The following is an 18,142-nucleotide window of genomic DNA, read 5'->3' as shown; positions in this document are numbered from 1 at the left end:
AGTAAATTTGTGGAGAAATGGTGTTCTAGAACTACAAAAAAGACTTTGAGCTGGAACTGTCCCATTAAATTAGCTGTTATCTATATGTGGCTCATATAAAAATTTTACCTGTTCATCAAATGGATTTCAGTTGCTCAATAAATTTGGCTGAGTAGAACACTGGGAAGAGAATTTCCACTAGGAATGAAAAAAACACCATTTAAAGCTAAAAAGCAACTGTAGATATGGATGAAACTCTTCTGGCCAGAAAAGTCTTAGCTCATGACCCTGGCAACAAAAGAATATATTTGAGCAACAACAGATCAACTGATTCCAGATAACTGTTTTCCACCAAACTCAAGCAGAATTGACTCCAGGATAAAAAAACAAAAGCCCAAAACATTAATAGCACTTGATGTGAATGTCTACAACAGTCACTTTTTCTGCCACTTCATTTTATAAAATCATTTAGCGTTAGGACAACTATTTGGTTGGAAGTTCTGATTTTTACCTGGTCTCCAAACTATTGGAATAGATAATTTTGTTAGCAATATTACTTAGATACTAGCAAACAAATTAAAAAACAAAACAAAAAAACACCTCAAGTGCATCCATTCATCCCCCTCATAATTTTGATTCCTCAGCAGGACTGCCAAATGCTACAGTCCACTCCTTATTCAAGTGATTTTCCAAATACAGTAGCCTGTGCAGTTGTTCTATTGCTCTGTCATTTTTTTAGAGAAATTATCTTACTACTGTGTCACTGAACGTATGATCATAGATCTGTACCTGTGCCATTACACTCTACCATAACTGTGTATACATGAGTTAGTATTATGGTAATTTTGGATATCTGACATTTCATAGCATCTTAATCTCCTTTTGTCTTCCTTTTTCTTTAGGTTTCCCAGTTCCCGAGGTGAGCTGGTATCGGGATGGCCAGGTTCTCTCTGCTGCAACTCTGCCCGGTGTGCAGATCTCGTTTAGTGATGGCCGCGCTAAACTGGTGATCCCCACCGTGACAGAAGCAAACAGTGGAAGATACACCGTACAAGCCACCAATGGATCTGGGCAAGCAACTAGTACTGCTGAGCTACTTGTCACAGGTACCAAGCAGCTAAAGAAAGGCACCTCTCTCTGCCAGCAATGTGAGAAAGAGAGCAATAGGAGTGTCACAGATAATGAAAAAAGTTTGGATTTTAAGTACATGATTAGCAAAGAAATATCAAACCAAATTCTTCTTCCTAAAGTAGCCTGAAATTTGGCATATATTCTCACCAGTAATTTCTAAAAGCATCCTTTACATGTTAACAGTATAAAGTTTAATCTTGATCTTATAAACTCTTAATCACAATTACAAACTTCTGGCTTAGCCCTGTATACTTCTGCCCATGTGATCTGTCACATGGGCTACATTCAATCTACACATAAAAGAAAAGATAAAACTATGTAGGATGGAGCCCTTAATGATGTTTAATGATATAAATTATATTTAACAGAATAACGCACATAAAGGGCCATACCCAAGAGAATGTGTTTACTACTTATGGTTATAATCAATGTATATCTAATTCTAGAAACATTTGCAATTGTGGGCATAATCAGAAATATCAGAAATTTTAAACACATGGAAAAGTTAAAGGTGTTTGCATTTTGGCAAGTCAACTCAATGTTTTGAATGTTTGAGAAGATAGTATAATCTGTCAGTAGTATGTGAAGAAGAAGTAGACATTGTACACTTCTAGTAATTAAAATATTTAAGCCTTACAGTTCTTTTTAACAGACGTTATTGTTTTTCTGTTTATTTCTTCAATAAAACTGCAGCTGGAACAGCACCACCAAACTTCTCACAACGACTACAGAGCATGACTGCAAGGCAGGGAAGTCAAGTTCGACTTGACGTGAAAGTGACTGGAATCCCTACACCTGTGGTGAAGTTCTATCGGGATGGAGTAGAAATCCAAAGCTCCCCCGATTTTCAAATTTTACAAGAAGGAGACCTTTACAGCTTAATAATTGCAGAAGCATATCCTGAAGACTCCGGTACTTATTCAGTAAATGCCACAAATAATGTGGGACGTGCTACTTCAACAGCTGAATTGCTAATTCAAGGTAATAGAGTTGAAGTTGCAAGCCATGAAAATAAGAGAGCATTCATTGTTGTAATGGTACAATATGCACCACTTCTTCAAAGTTATATCAACATGTTCACTTATAACTTCTTTCTCAAAAGTTATTAACTTGTTCTAATGACAAGACAAGGGGAAATGGGTTTAAACTGAAAGAGGGGAGGTTTAGATTAGATATTAGGAAGAAGTTTTTCACTGTGAGGGTGGTCAGACACTGGAACAGGTTGCCCAAGGAAGTTGTGGATGCCTCCTCCCTGGAAGTGTTTAAGGCCAGGCTGGATGAGGCCTTGAGCAACCTGATCTAGTGGAACATGTCCCTGCTGATGGCAGGGGGACTGGAACTAGATGATCTTTAAGGTCCCTTCCAATCCAAACCATTCTATGATTAACTTGCTGTGAAAAAGCAGTGTCTTTGCTGAACTTTGCCAAAGATTTTTGTCTGAGAGTTTAAAGGAACCTTTTATTCAGAATGGCTCTTCTTTAAGCTGAGGATACAGTAAAAGGAAAAAAAGTGGGGGATGTTTTCACTTGTTCCCACTTTGTTCTGTAGATTTCTCAAAGTTTGTCAGCTGGCTTTGATAGAATAGATATATTAGACTGCACAACTGTACATGGTCTTGTAAATGAGCCTGGTAAGAATGAAAACAGTTCTTGGATAGAGGAGAATTGTAGCTGTGAAACATTCTACCCAGAACAGTCTTGCTTGGATTTCACCTCAGTCAGGCTTCCAGCCTGTGTAGTCATTTGAGATCCAGGACTGATTCTGAAGAATCTACAATAAATGTGTTTTGGTTTGTTTGGAGTTTTTTTCTAATTACATAATAATGCAGAAATATTATTTCAACTGTGTTCACAATTATCTGTCTATAGATACTGCAGGAAAAACAGATGGTTGCTTAATTCTTTCCCTGTTTATATACATTTGTATATAATTTGAATTGATCATTCATTAATTTCTGCAACTGCTTATTGTTTGTTGCCATATGCAATTCTCCTGACCATTTTTTCTCTTCCAAAAGGTGAGGAAGAAGCCGTTCCTGCTAAAAAGACAAAGACAATTGTTTCGACTGCTCAGATTTCACAAACAAGACAAGCCAGAATTGAAAAGGTATATTTTTCAAAAAGAAAGCCGGTAAGGCTAAAATGTGGATTGTTACTTCTACAGTGCCTCAGACTTGTTTTCTTGATTTCATTGTAGAAGATTGAAGCCCACTTTGATGCCAGATCACTTACAAGTGTTGAAACAGTCATAGAAGGTGCAACAGCCCAACAGCTCCCACACAAAGCACCTCCACGAATGCCTCCTAGACCTACATCAAAATCACCAACCCCACCAATAATTGCTGCAAAAGCACAAATGGCACGACAGCAATCACCATCACCTGTTAGGCAATCACCGTCCCCTGTAAGACATGTCAGAGCACCAACACCCTCTCCAGTAAGGTAAACTTATTATTCTTTCAAACAAGATTGCTTTTTTAATCACTTTCACAAATAACAGTAATGCTGTAGAATGAGAGCACAGTACAAAATGGAAGGATGCACTGACTTAATACTGACTGAGTTTACTCTGTGAGCCATAATGTGCTATGTTTGTCACTGCTATGGAAATGCATGCTTCTGAAGTAAATTTTCTATCCCATATGGAAGAAAATCCTTTAGAGAATAAATCTCATTTGATTGCTCTACATATAGCTGAAGTCACATTCAAAGCCCCAAGTTCATGATAAAAGAGGTGAAAAGAGTAGAGCAGTTGACCCTTGATTATTTTAGATTAACAGAGTAAAGAGCAGTGATACTCTGGTGAGTGGCAAACAGAATGGAAGGATATGTAAAAAAAGTGAGCACATCTAGGTGTGTGCTGGTAATGAGTGCAGAAATAATGTTTTGAAAGTTGGCAAGGTAAATGTGGTTATGGAAAAATGTTTGGCTCTGCTGCATAAAGGGTCTTGAGAGGGAAAGTAAGTGATTTGAAGAGCAGAGCTTGTGGTCTAGAAGACCCCAGGAGGTCTGTGCTGAGAGACATGTAAAGAGAAATTTGCTTTGGAAGTCCTGCAGTTGCAGCATCCTGAAGCACCAGCATCATGGCAAGAATTTCTCCAAGTTGAGTGCTTAGAAGAGCCCCATTTAAATTGCCAGAGCTAGGTATGCTGGTGAATTTTACCCTGTTGAGAATAACTTGCAAGGACAGGAAGAAATGGATTGGTAGCAATAACTAGCAATACCTAATAACATGCATAGGTGAAAGAATAATTCAATAGTGCCATCTAGAGTGTATATGGAACTAGAAGTTAGTACTCCCCTGCTAGTCAAACCACTTTTAGACATACAACACATTAGAAATAAAAATTTAAACATTAATATAATGCTGCTGCCCCCTACTGCAATTTGTTAACATTATCTGGGAAACAGCATAAAAAAATTCCTCTCAAAGAAAATCTAAGTTAGAAAGCCTTCTAAAGCATTTTGAAAAATGCTTTAAAACTATATGCTAGGACTGGGATTGAATTTTTGGAATATCAAAATTTATAAACTAGCACTTTCAAGTGGCTGCCAATTATTGTGGCTGAGAATTGTAAATGTAAGTATGGGAAAAAATATAGGCCATGACCAGAATCTTGCCTGGAGTCTGAACACATATATGAAAGACACATGGAAATTAAATGTGGTGCAGGAGTAGATACAGTTATGCTGTTGCTAGGTGGCTGCCACATTATATTTTTACAAAGAGCAGTTACGCTAATGATTTTGTCTCTCTACAGAGACTGGGCCAAAAATAGAATATGTAATACAGCCTGTCAGCCTTTTATATTATTCCTATTAGGAGAATTAAGATAGACCAAATGGAAACTACTGATTTTAAATATATGTGCTTAAGTGAAATGCTCTTTGACATTTGCCCTTATTTCTCTTTGGAAATCTAACTAAGCTACTACAAAGATATGTTACTGTTATGCGTATGACAAAAACACACATTAATTAGGCATGTTAAAACCAGGAAAGTGTAATTTACAAGTAGAACACCTTAAAAACTTTTTTAAAAATCAAACTACAAAGTACTGAAGATACCTGAAATGGGGCATGAATTCAAGTTCAGGATGAAGTTGTTTATATAGTTGTTGTTATATAACACTACATTCATTATATTCATACTTTATTTTTCCATTAGGTCAGTTTCTCCTGCTGGAAGACTCTCCACCTCACCTATTAGACCAGTGAAATCTCCATCTCCAATCCGTAAAACACATGTAGTGACAACAGCTGGGCCTGAAGTCCTTCCTCCTTGGAAGCAGGAAGGATATACTGCAACCACAGAAGCCCAGATGAAAGAAGAAAGAGTATCTACAAGTGCTACCCAAATAAGAACTGAAGAAAGATGGGAGGGGAGATACGAGGTCCAAGAACAAGTTACCATTAGTGGTGCTACTGCTGGTGAAGTTGCAGCTGGTGCTAGAGAGGTAAAGTCTACTTTAGGAAAAAACATTGATTTTGCTTTATGTGTGGACTCACCAATGCTGAATAGATCTGCTAAATGGAATCTGAGAGGCTGTGTATAAAGACGTGAGTGTATCTGCTGTTGAGAGAGATTTCTGCTGCAAATATTTAAATGCTTCTTTGCAATATTCTGTCTCTGTACCTGCTTTGTGCTTCTTCTGAATGTATGCAAAACATGAAAAAATGTCTTTTGATGTGACTAATATAGGTGAGAAAAGACAGTGAAAAAACAGCAGCTGTTGCTACGGTTGTTGCTGCTGTGGATCAAGCAATGGTGAGAGAACCAGCTCCAGCTGTTGTAGAGCAAACTGCTAAAAGGACAGCAATGACTGCAGTCCACGTTCAGCCTGTTCAGGAGCAGGTAGAAATAGAGCACAGACATTCTATGGTTTCCCTTTTATCCCTTCATCCAACATGCAAACAAGGCATGATTCACTGTGAGGAATTAACAAGATATTACCTAGTGAATCGCAAAAGCATGCATACTCGTATAGAGCATCTGCACTTTGAAGGAATGCTTGTGCATCACTTATTCCATTGCTTCCCATTCTTAAACTGTTCTTAAGTTTAAGAATGCCTTCTATGAACGTGATCCTGTATTCTCCCTTGTCATTTATTGTCTAACATTATTCTTACACTCATAAAGCTTTTCCTCTATTATCTCATTTATAATTTACCCACTAGGAATAAAAAAATTCTCCCTTAATATTTTGCCTTCATTTGCATTCCTCTCTTATTTTTCCTTCTCCTCCTCTTTTGATGATCAATTTGTTAAAATTATTTTTAAGGCTTTGGTTGTTTTTTTTTTTGTTGCTATAAAATTCAGATGAGAAAGGAGGCAACGGTAGTAGTTACCAGTGACAAAGCCACAAAACATACAGTAATATCGAGAACTAGAGAAGGAATTGTTACTTCTCAAGAACAAAGGCACATCTCTCATGAAAAGGTGAATACAGATGTTACCTATGATTATCATACCAACCCTGTTCAACAATTTAATATCTCATCAAAAACACAGGCCTATGAACAAGACAAATGACATACCATAATATTTTTTTTCCCTTTTATATATGTTCATTCTTCTAGTCCATTGCTATCTTTCTCCCATCTCTCCTTGATGATGTCTGTATTTCCTTTTTCATTTCATTTCCATTATTAGTACCTAAGAATGTGATAGATAAACTTGCAAAATATTATCTTAGAAAAAACCCTATTTTTTCTATATTGTATGGTGATTTACTAGATAGGATTCTTAATCATTTAAATAACTGACATGTAGGAAATACCTCTTAAATCTTCCTTTTTTTTTCTGGTTTTGTTTCTAAGCTTGCCATTTGTAGCCTGCTTTGTTTGTTGGCAGCACAGTGGGCGAGAAAAAGGAGGAAAAATTCATTCTACATTGAAATAAATTTTGAGAATGCTGATGAGTGATTTGAATTCAGATTATTTCAGCATGTGTTTTATCAGATAAATGAGATTTAATGGAAGACCAGCTTTTATAGAGAAATGTTACATTTGCATTTTAGCTGAAATGTGTGAGTAAGAAAGTGTAACCTATCTTTAAAGTATTGAGAAACAGAAATCCACCTGGGCAAAAAATTACGTGTTTATGTGCAGATTACAATTGAACTTCCTGGCAAAGTGCAAGGTACCTGAAACTTTTCTAAATATCCTGCACTTTCTCAATCCGATCATGATGCAGGACAGTTTTTCTCTGATCCAATTTATTACAGCTTTCAGTAGCAAAGTAAGCATTTGTGGAATGTTTTATTATATTTATGCTGAATGTGTATACGTTTTATAAAAGTCTGTTTATGTTATTGTTGTTTCCAGACTAGAGGATTTTGCAATCCAGAGTTTGACATTTGTACCCCTCTCATTTGTCTCCTCTTTTCCAAATGTATGAAAAATCACATACTTTATATTTTTAAACCATATATAAACTTCTTTATTTGTAAACTTCCAGGTAAGAAAAGAACCAGAGAAAGCTCCAGTACCCGCAGTAATAATTGCCACAGACAAAGCCAAAGAGCAAGAAAGAATATCAAGAGCTAGAGAAGAAATATCTATCAGACATGAGCAAGTGCACAGTGCTCATGAAAAGGTAAATAAACGTTACAGATGTTTAGCTCATTGTTATACTCTAAGTTTATAAAACCTCATTCTTCATCAAATGTGCTACATGTCTTTGCTCTGCTTCTCTATGAAGAGAATATTACAAAATGAAAACTTTATAAAGCAAAGTATTCCAGTTAGAGACCCAGCATTGCAGGTCCAGTTCTGCTGACTTCATTGCAGTTCTGTGTAGAGAGGAAGAGCACAGCTGCCCTTCCTACAGATCCTTTTATTGCCAGGGTACCTAATGTTTAATGATCTTTGTTTTTTTTTGTCTGAAGGTAGATTTCTGAAGATAAATTGTAAAGTTTTTCCCTCATGATATGATATTGATGTGTGGAGTTTGATTTAATTAAGTTCATATTTGTGTGAGAACTGAATGCATCTGCTGTAACATATTTGGAACAATTATTTATTGGAGTAACTGATGGAATATTTCCATCTACTGATAAATATTAAGTCAGTAATACTTATTTTTATTTTTATTTTAATACTTATTTTTCCTACAAAACATAACAATGATCTATCACAATTAATTAGGAAGTGGGAGGATTCTTCTCTAATTCACACACAGATTAACGCATTGTGTAATGACTGAATGCACTCCATTCAGCTAGCATATAAAATAGGCTATAACTTGGTATGTACAAAGGAATTATTTCATTCCTCAGGTGATATTTTTCTCTTACTGATAAACATTCTGAAACTTTATCCCACTTCCCAAAAAGCTGTGTAATTTTGACAACAGGCATAATTGATTATGATTGTTTTTCTTTACCATAAAAACTAGATAAGAAAGGAAGATATGAAACCTTCTGTACCTAAGGTAGTAATTACAACTGATAAACCTAAACCACGAGTCATAATATCGAAAAGTAAAGAAGGAATTGCTACCAAACAAGAACAAGTGAGCATAACCCATGAAAAGGTGAATAGCACTATTACAACCATATTTATTTTTTTATCCTCTCTTCTTATTTACTTTATCCTCTCTTCTTCCTCTCAAACCTTATGTGTCCCTCAAAAATACTAACTACACATTTCCAGCTCATTTTTTGTAAGATTTATTACACTTGCAAACTTTTAGAACTACAGTTAATTTCACTGTATTATTCTACCTCTATCTTTCTGTCCTAAATATTTTTATTAATAAGATGCCCATAATTCTTTTCTGACTGACCTTTGGAATGGACTGATTCCCTCCTGAAATGCATTTTAACTTTTTTAAAAAATTACTTTTATTTAAGTAGGTGTCAGGGTTTAACAATACTTACTGGTATACATATAATACAGAGCTGTGTGCAGTGTACAAGGATCTAACCCCTTAATTTTCCTTCCCTGTACCCATTCCAAAATGTTTTCCCATTGTTAAAGTACCTTTCTGAGGCTTGTGACTCCTCTCATTTGGAAATTACGCTTTTAAGATTACAGTTTGATTTCTCTGTGAAAGCCTACTCCCTACCAATGACTTTCAAGTAATGTTTACTTGTTCAAATTTCTGACTCTGCAATCTTTTTTTTCTACAAGGTAATTCCTTACAATTTTATGGTTGTCAAATGAAGCAACCTCTCCTTATTAAGGTTTCAATTGTATTGTTCTTTGTACAGTACAAATTTTAACATCCATTCAAGCCTGTTCAGTTTATTACTTCTGATAACAAGACACTTGTTGACACTGCTTTGTTCCAGTAGGACTTCCACAGTAGAAAAGTTTTTCCATTATAATTTAGCCAGGAACTCCCATATGTGAAAGAATAACATAGTTGCCAACAGCTTTTGTTTAAACTCTATTTATCTACTTTGCTAGAAACAGTATGATACATTCATAAAATACTTTTATAAGATATAATTAATGTAGCATAGCATATAAAACTCACTCAGAGGAGTCAGACTGCTAAGATATTAGTGTTATTTGTTAGATGATGTAAATTTAGGATACAATTCAAGTCTGTATAAGCAATTATTTTGAAATTGGCAATGATACTGAATAAGAGGTCCCTGTTACGTAAACAGTACTTTAATAATAAAAAAACCCCTCTGTAAACAATCACATTTTGGCTTTGCTTAAGTTACTTTATTTTAAGCTGATAATGATTTTAAAATCAGCATGAAATTATCTATTAGGTTTTTTTCCCATCTACAAGACATATGTTCAATATACTCTGTTGCTACATTCCGATCAGTTATGACAGTAATAATAAACGCTAGTCATAATCCTCCTATCACCTACTGTTGGCTGACTGGGCAGAAATTTGGACCTGATAACACAGAAGTTGCCAGTATTTATCAGTTATTAGAAACACATAAAAGTCCTGATACAAATGCATTCACTTCTGATTTCTCAGAAAGCCCATTTTTCCTTCTTTTGTAAAATAATTTAAAATAGATTAGCACTGAATTAACATATTTGCCCGTGGCAAAAATATTATGGGTATATGGCTTAGTTAATACATTCACATCAATTTCTAGACACATTCTCCACATTTTTAGTAGCATCTAATAGCTATATGGAGCTGATGAGCACACTGACTTTAAAATTATTTGCACGTTTACATACCTGCCATACTCTTAAATATATCCATAAACGTGACTATAAAGTATTAAAAATGGGCTTGTATACAAATATTGATATGTGTAAAGCACACAAGCATAGATATGTTCTCTATATTTGAATCTACTGACTCTGAAGTATATTTATGGGTGAACACATTTGATGTTTACATTATTACTTTTGCATATATATACACTCTCTCTTTGTCTGGAATATACTTTACTGACCATTATAAGTATTTGCCAGATATGCAAGCCTTTAACATAATTATGAATATTTGTATAAATTCTGCCAATGTTATCTGTAGACTGAAGCTGGAAAAAAGGCTGAAGCTGTAGCTACAGTTGTTGCAGCAGTTGATCAGGCACGTGTTCGATCACCCTGGGAACCAGAACAAGCAGATGAAGCTTATGCAAAGCAGAAAACTTTGGAATATGGCTATAAAGAGCGTGCTGTAACAGAACATGTTGCTGAGGCCCCAGCAGAACGTCATGTTGTCAGTAAAGAAGTTAAAACTGTCTATATTCCTCCTGAGAAACATATTTCAGCTGCTGAAAAGAAGGAAGTTCATATATCAGCAGAGGTTAGAGTCAGTTTACATTGCATTCTTTTATCTATCTCAGTTTGGAGAACAGCATCCCATTCTCAACAACTTTTTTCATTGCTTTGTGTAGATAAAAAGAACAACAGAAACTGAGAAAACAATTCATGTTGAACACCCACGACCTCGCACAGCAAGTCCTCACTTCTCAGTCTCCAAAATTGCTGTTCCTAAACCAGATCATACATATGAGGTAAGAAGTGAAAACTGTATCCAAGAAGAGCAATATGCTCGTTTCTAATAATCAGTGGGTCACTCATTCCATTGGGCTTTTCCTCCCACTCCAGTATGGTGCTTTCCCAAGAAGAAAAATTCTATGCTCTCTGCAGTTGTTTTTGTTGGCTTGTTTGACTAATAAAGAGCAGTGATGTAAACATACACATGAACTGCTAAAATATGGTTTGTAGTTATTAGTTATTTAAACAAGCTTTTAATCTGTTTAAGGATGCAGCTTCAATACTTAATGTCATGCAGCAAAATCATGAACATTTGTCATACAACTTATGCTTTTTAAAAGAGCAAAGATATCCCTCTTCAATCTTATTATTTTCATCAGTTCACTAGCACATTGGAAACAACGCCTCTTTCTTCCTTGCAGATTACTACATAATAAGCTAATTTTTGAAACAGAAAAAATCCAGACTGCATAATATTTCACCATTCAATTTTAGTGTTACTTTTTCCATTCTTCTGTTCAAGTCCTTCACATAATATTAAAAGTTTCCATTTGATTAATTCTCATTCAAGCATACTTTCTCCTTTCACTTAGAAAATGAACTGGTTTTTTTTCTTCAAACATAAGTAAACACTATAAGAATTCCCTAAAATATTTTTCTCTTTAAAGATTTATGTATGTTTTCCAAAGTTATTATGCCTACAATAACATTTTGAAATATCTTCAGTCATTTTAATCACTGACAGTTATGTAATTAGTAGTATTGTTTATTGCAGTATTAGCCTGCTGAAATGGAAAGCTGAGACCTCAAGTGAATAAATTTAAAGGACATTTCTCATGTGGCACTTAAGAGCTTCTTGACCATTTAAAGATCAAATTCTACAGTGAAAAAACAGAAAATATTTGAATGGTAGACACATCAAAAATAATACAAGGATATTATATCTCTGGTATTTTACTACTAATCTAAAACTGAAGTAGTTTTTATATATATAGCTTTTGCACTGTCAACAAATAAGTAACTAAGGAAACAACTGGTGCATATGCAATCTGCTCAAGAAATATACTGACTCCTTTAAAAACAAGAGAACAACAAAGCTGTAACTCTTTCTCTTCTGTTCCCTAGGTTTCAATAGCTGGATCTGCCATGGCCACTCTGGAAAAAGAGTTATCAGCTACTTCTGCTGTGCAAAAGATCACTAAGCCTGTGAAACCACCTCAGCTAAAGCCACATGAAGTCAGGATAAAAGCAGAGCCAGTTGCCCCTCCACAGTTTCCCTTTGGAGAGGCTGCTGAGACCTACAAAAGTCACTATGACATTGAGACTAAAAAGGAGGCAGGTGTAAGCATTAAAGGTGAAGCAGTGCAGGAAGAACACTTAGTGTTGCGGAAAGAAGGTGAAGCCAAGGTATGTTATTAAGCAAATTTCCGACACTTTGACTTACGTCTTAAAAACGTAGCATAGCCTCATTTATTTGCTGTTTCCTCATTGCAGTTTTCCACTTTTACAGCACTCTGCTGACTTTTATCTTTGTTGTATTACACAAATCCTTTTAAAGACTTAATATTTACCTATGACAAACAATGAGTTCCCTTCTCCTAATTTATTTTCTTACCTAAATTCTGCTGTTTGTCTTTGGCTTTGTTAGGTGTTTATTAACTGTGCTTTAAACAACCTAGGTGACAGAAACTGCCAGAGTTCCTACACCCATGGAAATCCCTGCTACTCCACCTACCTTAGTCTCAGTAAGTAATTCACATGTAGGCCAGGGGATTTACACTATGTTTTCACCCATTTTGTGTTCTAACTTTGATCTTTGAAAACCAGATAATTATTTTTTTTTTACTTAGTATTTTTAACCCTATATTAGACTTACTCAGCCATACAATTTCTCTCTGATACAAACTATTCAGATTGTCTGTTATGGGGGTGATTCTTCACAATTATAGTTCACGTTTGCTGCAGTGAAATGGTTTCTCACCGCGAACTGCATAAACATCAACCTACCTTTTCATTTCCTTGTTAAAACAGTAATGTTCAGAGATGCCCAGTCCAGTTTCAAATACTTCCCTGTGAAAAATGCCTCTTTTTTTCCTGGATACAATGCTGAACGGAACATTGTTTTGAAGTAGACATTAAATTTTCCATTCAAATAGATTTTAGTTATTTAAGTGCCTGTTTAATAATGAAAATATATACTGACTGTGATACTTATTTTTTGTCATAAAGGGCCTCAAAAATAAGACTGTGACTGAAGGGGAGTCTGTCACTCTGGAGTGCCATATCTCTGGTCATCCTCAACCTACTGTGACATGGTACAGGGAAGACTACAAGATTGAGAGCTCAATGGACTTCCAGATCACTTTTAAAGCAGGGCTTGCTCGTCTTGTGATTCGTGAAGCCTTTGCAGAAGACAGTGGAAGATTTACCTGTACTGCTACCAATAAAGCTGGAAGTGTCAGCACATCTTGCCACTTACATGTGAAGGGTAAGTGTACTTATGACTGTGGGAAAATTAGAATTTTGTTAACTGCATGTTAACTAAGTTACTTGTAATGTAACTTAGACATTTTATCACCTCCCAATTACAACATATGCCTTGAATTGTATTCCAGGGCTATTAGGTAACAAGGCTGTAAGAATATGAGGAAAAGACCAATTATGGGCCAATGGAGACTCTTACCTGCTTCCTCAGTGGAAGTAACTGGCCCTCTGAGCCAACTAACTTCTTAACCTTCTCTCTCTGTCAAATATTTGTCTTGCAGTTTCAGAAGAAATTGAGACTCGAGAAACCATTTCAGAGAAGGCTTTTGCAGAAGAGAAACGGTAAAGTTACATTCCTACTGACCAATCCTACTGTGGTCATTAGTTTATTGCACTCTGTTTATGAAAGCTTCAGATATTGGCTCACTTGTCTGCACTGGAATCTTATTTCAGCTATGTGGAGACAAAGGATATTGTAATGGAAGATGTCTCTGCTGCAGCAGAGGAAGTATCGGGAGAACCAATACCTCCTTTCTTCATAAGAAAACCCATAGTACATAAATTAATTGAAGGTGGGAGCATTATTTTTGAATGCCAAGTAGGGGGCAACCCAAAGCCACATGTCTACTGGAAAAAAGGTGGAGTTCCTCTAACGACTGGCTACAGGTACTTTGAATACAGTGCACAAAAAATATTTAAACATAATTTTAAAGAATATTAATTGACAGTACCATAATTTTGATTCCCTTCCTGATGCTGAGCCAAATAACATCACTGATTTCTGTGAAATTTTGTTTTTGAAAAGGAAAAAGTCATAGGATCATGTCTTAATGTGAGACTTTAGAAGGCTGCTAAGTTTTGAAATACAAATATTCAAAAGACCATATAAAATGAGAAATGCTACATATCCTTAAAAACAAATCAGGAACAAGCTTTGCATTTATTTTATTCTGTCTATGTAATGCTTGATTCTGCTTATGCAAATGTTGTCTATAGAAAGCAACCAGAGGAAAAAATATATTTGTAGCATTCTTTAAATATATCATGTTATAATGACCCATATTAAGACAAGCTATGTTCACACAGCATATACCATTTTACTGTGTCTGATAACTAGATATCTGATATTTCAGTACTGCTGTTTGCATCCCATTTATTTTAGTGACAACAGAAAAAAAGTAGACCTATAATCTAGTTTCAGCATGGTTGTTTTTCCTGTACTGTCCTGCAGATTCATTGAGCAAGAATTGCCTGCAAATTTTCTCTTTTTTTTCTCTTGTACAAGTTGGGAGTGATTCTGATTGTGTAACTAAAAGCAAATTCAATAAAAGGTCTGTTAAACAGAATCATCGAGAGCTTGTACTTTTATGTTTTCTATAGATACAAAGTGAGTTACAAAAGAGAAACCGGGGAATGCAAACTTGAAATTTCCATGACTTTTGCCGATGATGCCGGAGAATACACTATTATTGTTCGTAATAAATATGGAGAAGCTTCTGCAACGGTCTCCTTATTAGAAGAAGGTACATTTTAGATAAATGGGAAAAATATTTCTTAAAACTAACTTTTAAATGGGGAAAAAAAATAAATCATGCTGCAAATTCTTTGCAACTTAGTTTGGTCAATGCAAGGAACATAAAGGGTGGCTTTGTTGACACCAGGTTCTTGAAGGACTTGTATCCTTTGCTTAGAATTTCTTGCTATAAGAACCTTTTTTTTGATGTCCATAACAGTGTACATTACATAAGACATTCAGACAGTGATGTGGGGAAAGGAGGTTAATCAAGTAACAGATTGTTCTATTACAGGGAAAGAAGCTAACTTGATTTTTTTTTTTTTTCAATTGTCCTTGTAAAAATCACAGAATCACAGAATGTCAGGGATTGGAAGGGACCTCAAAAGACCATCTAGTCCAATCCCCCTGCCGGAGCAGGAACACCTAAATGAAATTACACAGGAAGGCGTCCAGGCAGGTCTTGAATGTCTCCAGAGGAGACTCCACAACCTAAAAATGCATGAAAGTTTGCAGGAGACAGAGCCACGGTGGAATAAATTGTAAAATAGTTTCTACAGGTGCTTCCACTTTGAAAACTAGAACACCTAAATAGCACAGTAAAACTTACCTGTTTATAAAGCTCATCTGAGGGCATCAGTCTGCATTTTATAGCTGTTTGTATTTTATTGGTTCAACAGACAGAAACTCTGCTTGAATCACCAAAACCAGTATAATAATTTGTACTTTTTTTCTCTATTCAATCCAGTGAAAACCACAAAAACTTATCAAAATTAATATGTTCTTAACTCTTAGCTGATTACGAAGCCTACATAAAATCACAACAAGAAATGATGTACCAAACTCAGGTGACTGCATATGTACAGGAACCTAAAGTGGCTGAGGTAGCCCCAGCTGTTTCATATGGTGACTTTGAAAAGGAATATGAAAAAGAACAAGCCCTAATTAGAAAGAAAATGGCAAAAGATACTGTGATGGTCAGAACTTTTGTAGAAGATGAGGTATGTCTACCACTACTCATTACTCCATACTCATTTTGTATACTAACTTTTTACCAGTATAAATCACTTCTTTACAAGGTCATTATCTGACACACAGAACTAATGGTCTTGCTTTTCTGTACAGGAATTCCATATTTCTTCTTTTGAAGAAAGACTTATCAAGGAAATTGAACTTCGAATTATTAAGACCACTTTAGATGAACTTCTCGAAGAAGATGGAGAAGAGATGATGGTTGATATTTCTGAATCTGAAGCTATAGAAGCAGGATTTGATTTAAGATTAAAGAATTACAGAGCCTTTGAAGGGACAGGAGTTACTTTCCATTGCAAGACGACTGGATATCCATTGCCAAAGGTACGCCAAACCTGTATGACATGAATGTATTTAAAAAAATCATCTGGTGCTCTACTTGAAAAATCCCTTATCATCTCATTGTCAGGCATTTTACATTCTGCATGGAAAACAGAAAAACACAAAGGAAACCCAGTCTTTTGTTTTGATAACAAGCTGAATTTTCCTTTTGTCCCTTAATAGAATAGTGTTAGGTTGGTTAGCCAGTTCAAAGGTAGGTTAGATATACCAGTAACTTGGTCTTGATTCTGAGTATCTCTGAGTTAGCCCACACAAGTGAGTAACACAGTAGCAAGTCCTGTCTAGGTCACTTTGGTCTTCATCAAAATAGACCATATATCCGTTTCTAGCTCCAAAACCCGTGTTTCAGGCTACTGTGAAAGCATGTTACTTTAGTATTGCTTATTGCAAGTAAAAATGTTAATGGCTGTGACAATGCATCAGCTGAAAAATAGGAAGATGTAATATGTTGCATGCATGGGTCATTACTTGGTCTTTGTCTTTAGGAGACCTCACATAACATTGCACTGTTTCTTTCCATGCAGATTGCATGGTACAAAGACGGTAAGCGTATAAGGCATGGAGAGCGCTACCAGATGGAAATTCTGCAAGACGGCAGTGCCAGTCTGCGTTTGCCTGTCGTTTTACCTGAAGATGAAGGAATTTATACTGTCTTTGCGAGTAATATAAAAGGAAATGCCATTTGCTCAGCAAAACTCTACGTTGAGCCAGTGGCACCCACAGCAACTCCAGGTTATATGCCAGGGCCAGAAGTTATGAGAAGATATAGGTAGGTACACCGTAATATATAAATCTCATGAGACTTCAGTCTGCTGTGATAGACAGTCCAAAAACGCATTACACAGGAGCTAAACAGTTTAAGTTATTGGAGTTTGCACACCTCTGGAGAAGTTCTAAATCCTGTTTTCATGGCTTATATTGATTTATGTGCCAACTCTTTATCTGATTTGCCTTCTTAATGAGCAATGCAGTTCCCAGAGTTCCATCATTCACATGCATATGCAGCCGCAGTATCAGATTTACAACCTCAGCAACCATATTTATTTTTTAAACTACTCATGTTTTTGGAAAAAATGTTCTTCTCTGCTTGGAGTTTTAGTACTGTGTGCAACTCTTACTTCTCGCCCTTAAAAATAGTTGTATTTCTATGTCAGAAAAAATCCAGTGTTGCCATGTACTGTGTTCTGTCTCCATATACATACACACACACGCACAAATGTACACAGGATTACATCCATATCTGTGCAGTATCCAAAACGCAAAAATTTCCCTGGCTGTGGTGTATCCTAATACTATTTAGCTATACAAATTGCTATGAAAAACCTAAAGAAAATTGACTACAAATAAAAATGAATTTTGTCACAATTTCTCACATAGATAAACTGGTTAATATCTTTTAAAAAGATTATGCTGAAGGCAAAAATTGAACTCTCTTTATCATGTCAGCCCACTGCTATATAACGTCATGCACATCTGTCTTGTCTTTTCCTTCCAGGTCTATTTCTCCACGTTCTCCAAGCCGGTCTCCTGCCCGCAGTTCTCCTTCTCGTTCTCCTGCCCGCAGATTAGATGAAACTGATGAAGGACAACTAGAGAGACTATACAAACCAGTTTTTGTGCTGAAACCAACGTCATTTAAATGTTCACAGGGGCAGACGGCAAGATTTGACTTAAAAGTTGTTGGCAGACCTATGCCAGAGACGTACTGGTTCCATAACGGTACATC

General features: G+C 35.8%; 1 protein-coding gene across 1 annotated transcript in view; it reads left to right on the top strand.

The window, feature by feature from the left end:
* Positions 1–18,142, top strand: part of LOC104526368 (titin-like) — a gene marked incomplete at its 3' end in the record, with an annotated part of 57,989 nt that overhangs the window by 5,912 nt on the left and 33,935 nt on the right. Inside the window, 21 exon segments of the mRNA XM_029085398.1 lie at positions 882–1,085; positions 1,804–2,091; positions 3,128–3,216; positions 3,307–3,551; positions 5,278–5,571; positions 5,817–5,964; positions 6,430–6,549; positions 7,570–7,707; positions 8,509–8,646; positions 10,576–10,851; positions 10,943–11,062; positions 12,171–12,452; positions 12,725–12,790; positions 13,275–13,533; positions 13,811–13,871; positions 13,983–14,195; positions 14,910–15,052; positions 15,838–16,043; positions 16,168–16,398; positions 16,941–17,185; positions 17,912–18,135. Coding sequence (XP_028941231.1) covers positions 882–1,085; positions 1,804–2,091; positions 3,128–3,216; positions 3,307–3,551; positions 5,278–5,571; positions 5,817–5,964; positions 6,430–6,549; positions 7,570–7,707; positions 8,509–8,646; positions 10,576–10,851; positions 10,943–11,062; positions 12,171–12,452; positions 12,725–12,790; positions 13,275–13,533; positions 13,811–13,871; positions 13,983–14,195; positions 14,910–15,052; positions 15,838–16,043; positions 16,168–16,398; positions 16,941–17,185; positions 17,912–18,135 — 3,990 coding nt within the window.

The sequence above is a fragment of the Antrostomus carolinensis genome, unplaced genomic scaffold (assembly GCF_000700745.2).
Source record: "Antrostomus carolinensis isolate BGI_N321 unplaced genomic scaffold, ASM70074v2 scaffold6886, whole genome shotgun sequence".
Taxonomy (NCBI): Eukaryota; Metazoa; Chordata; class Aves; order Caprimulgiformes; family Caprimulgidae; genus Antrostomus; species Antrostomus carolinensis.
The sequence above is the reverse complement of the archived record's forward strand: the minus strand, read 5'-3'. Positions and strand labels throughout refer to the sequence as shown.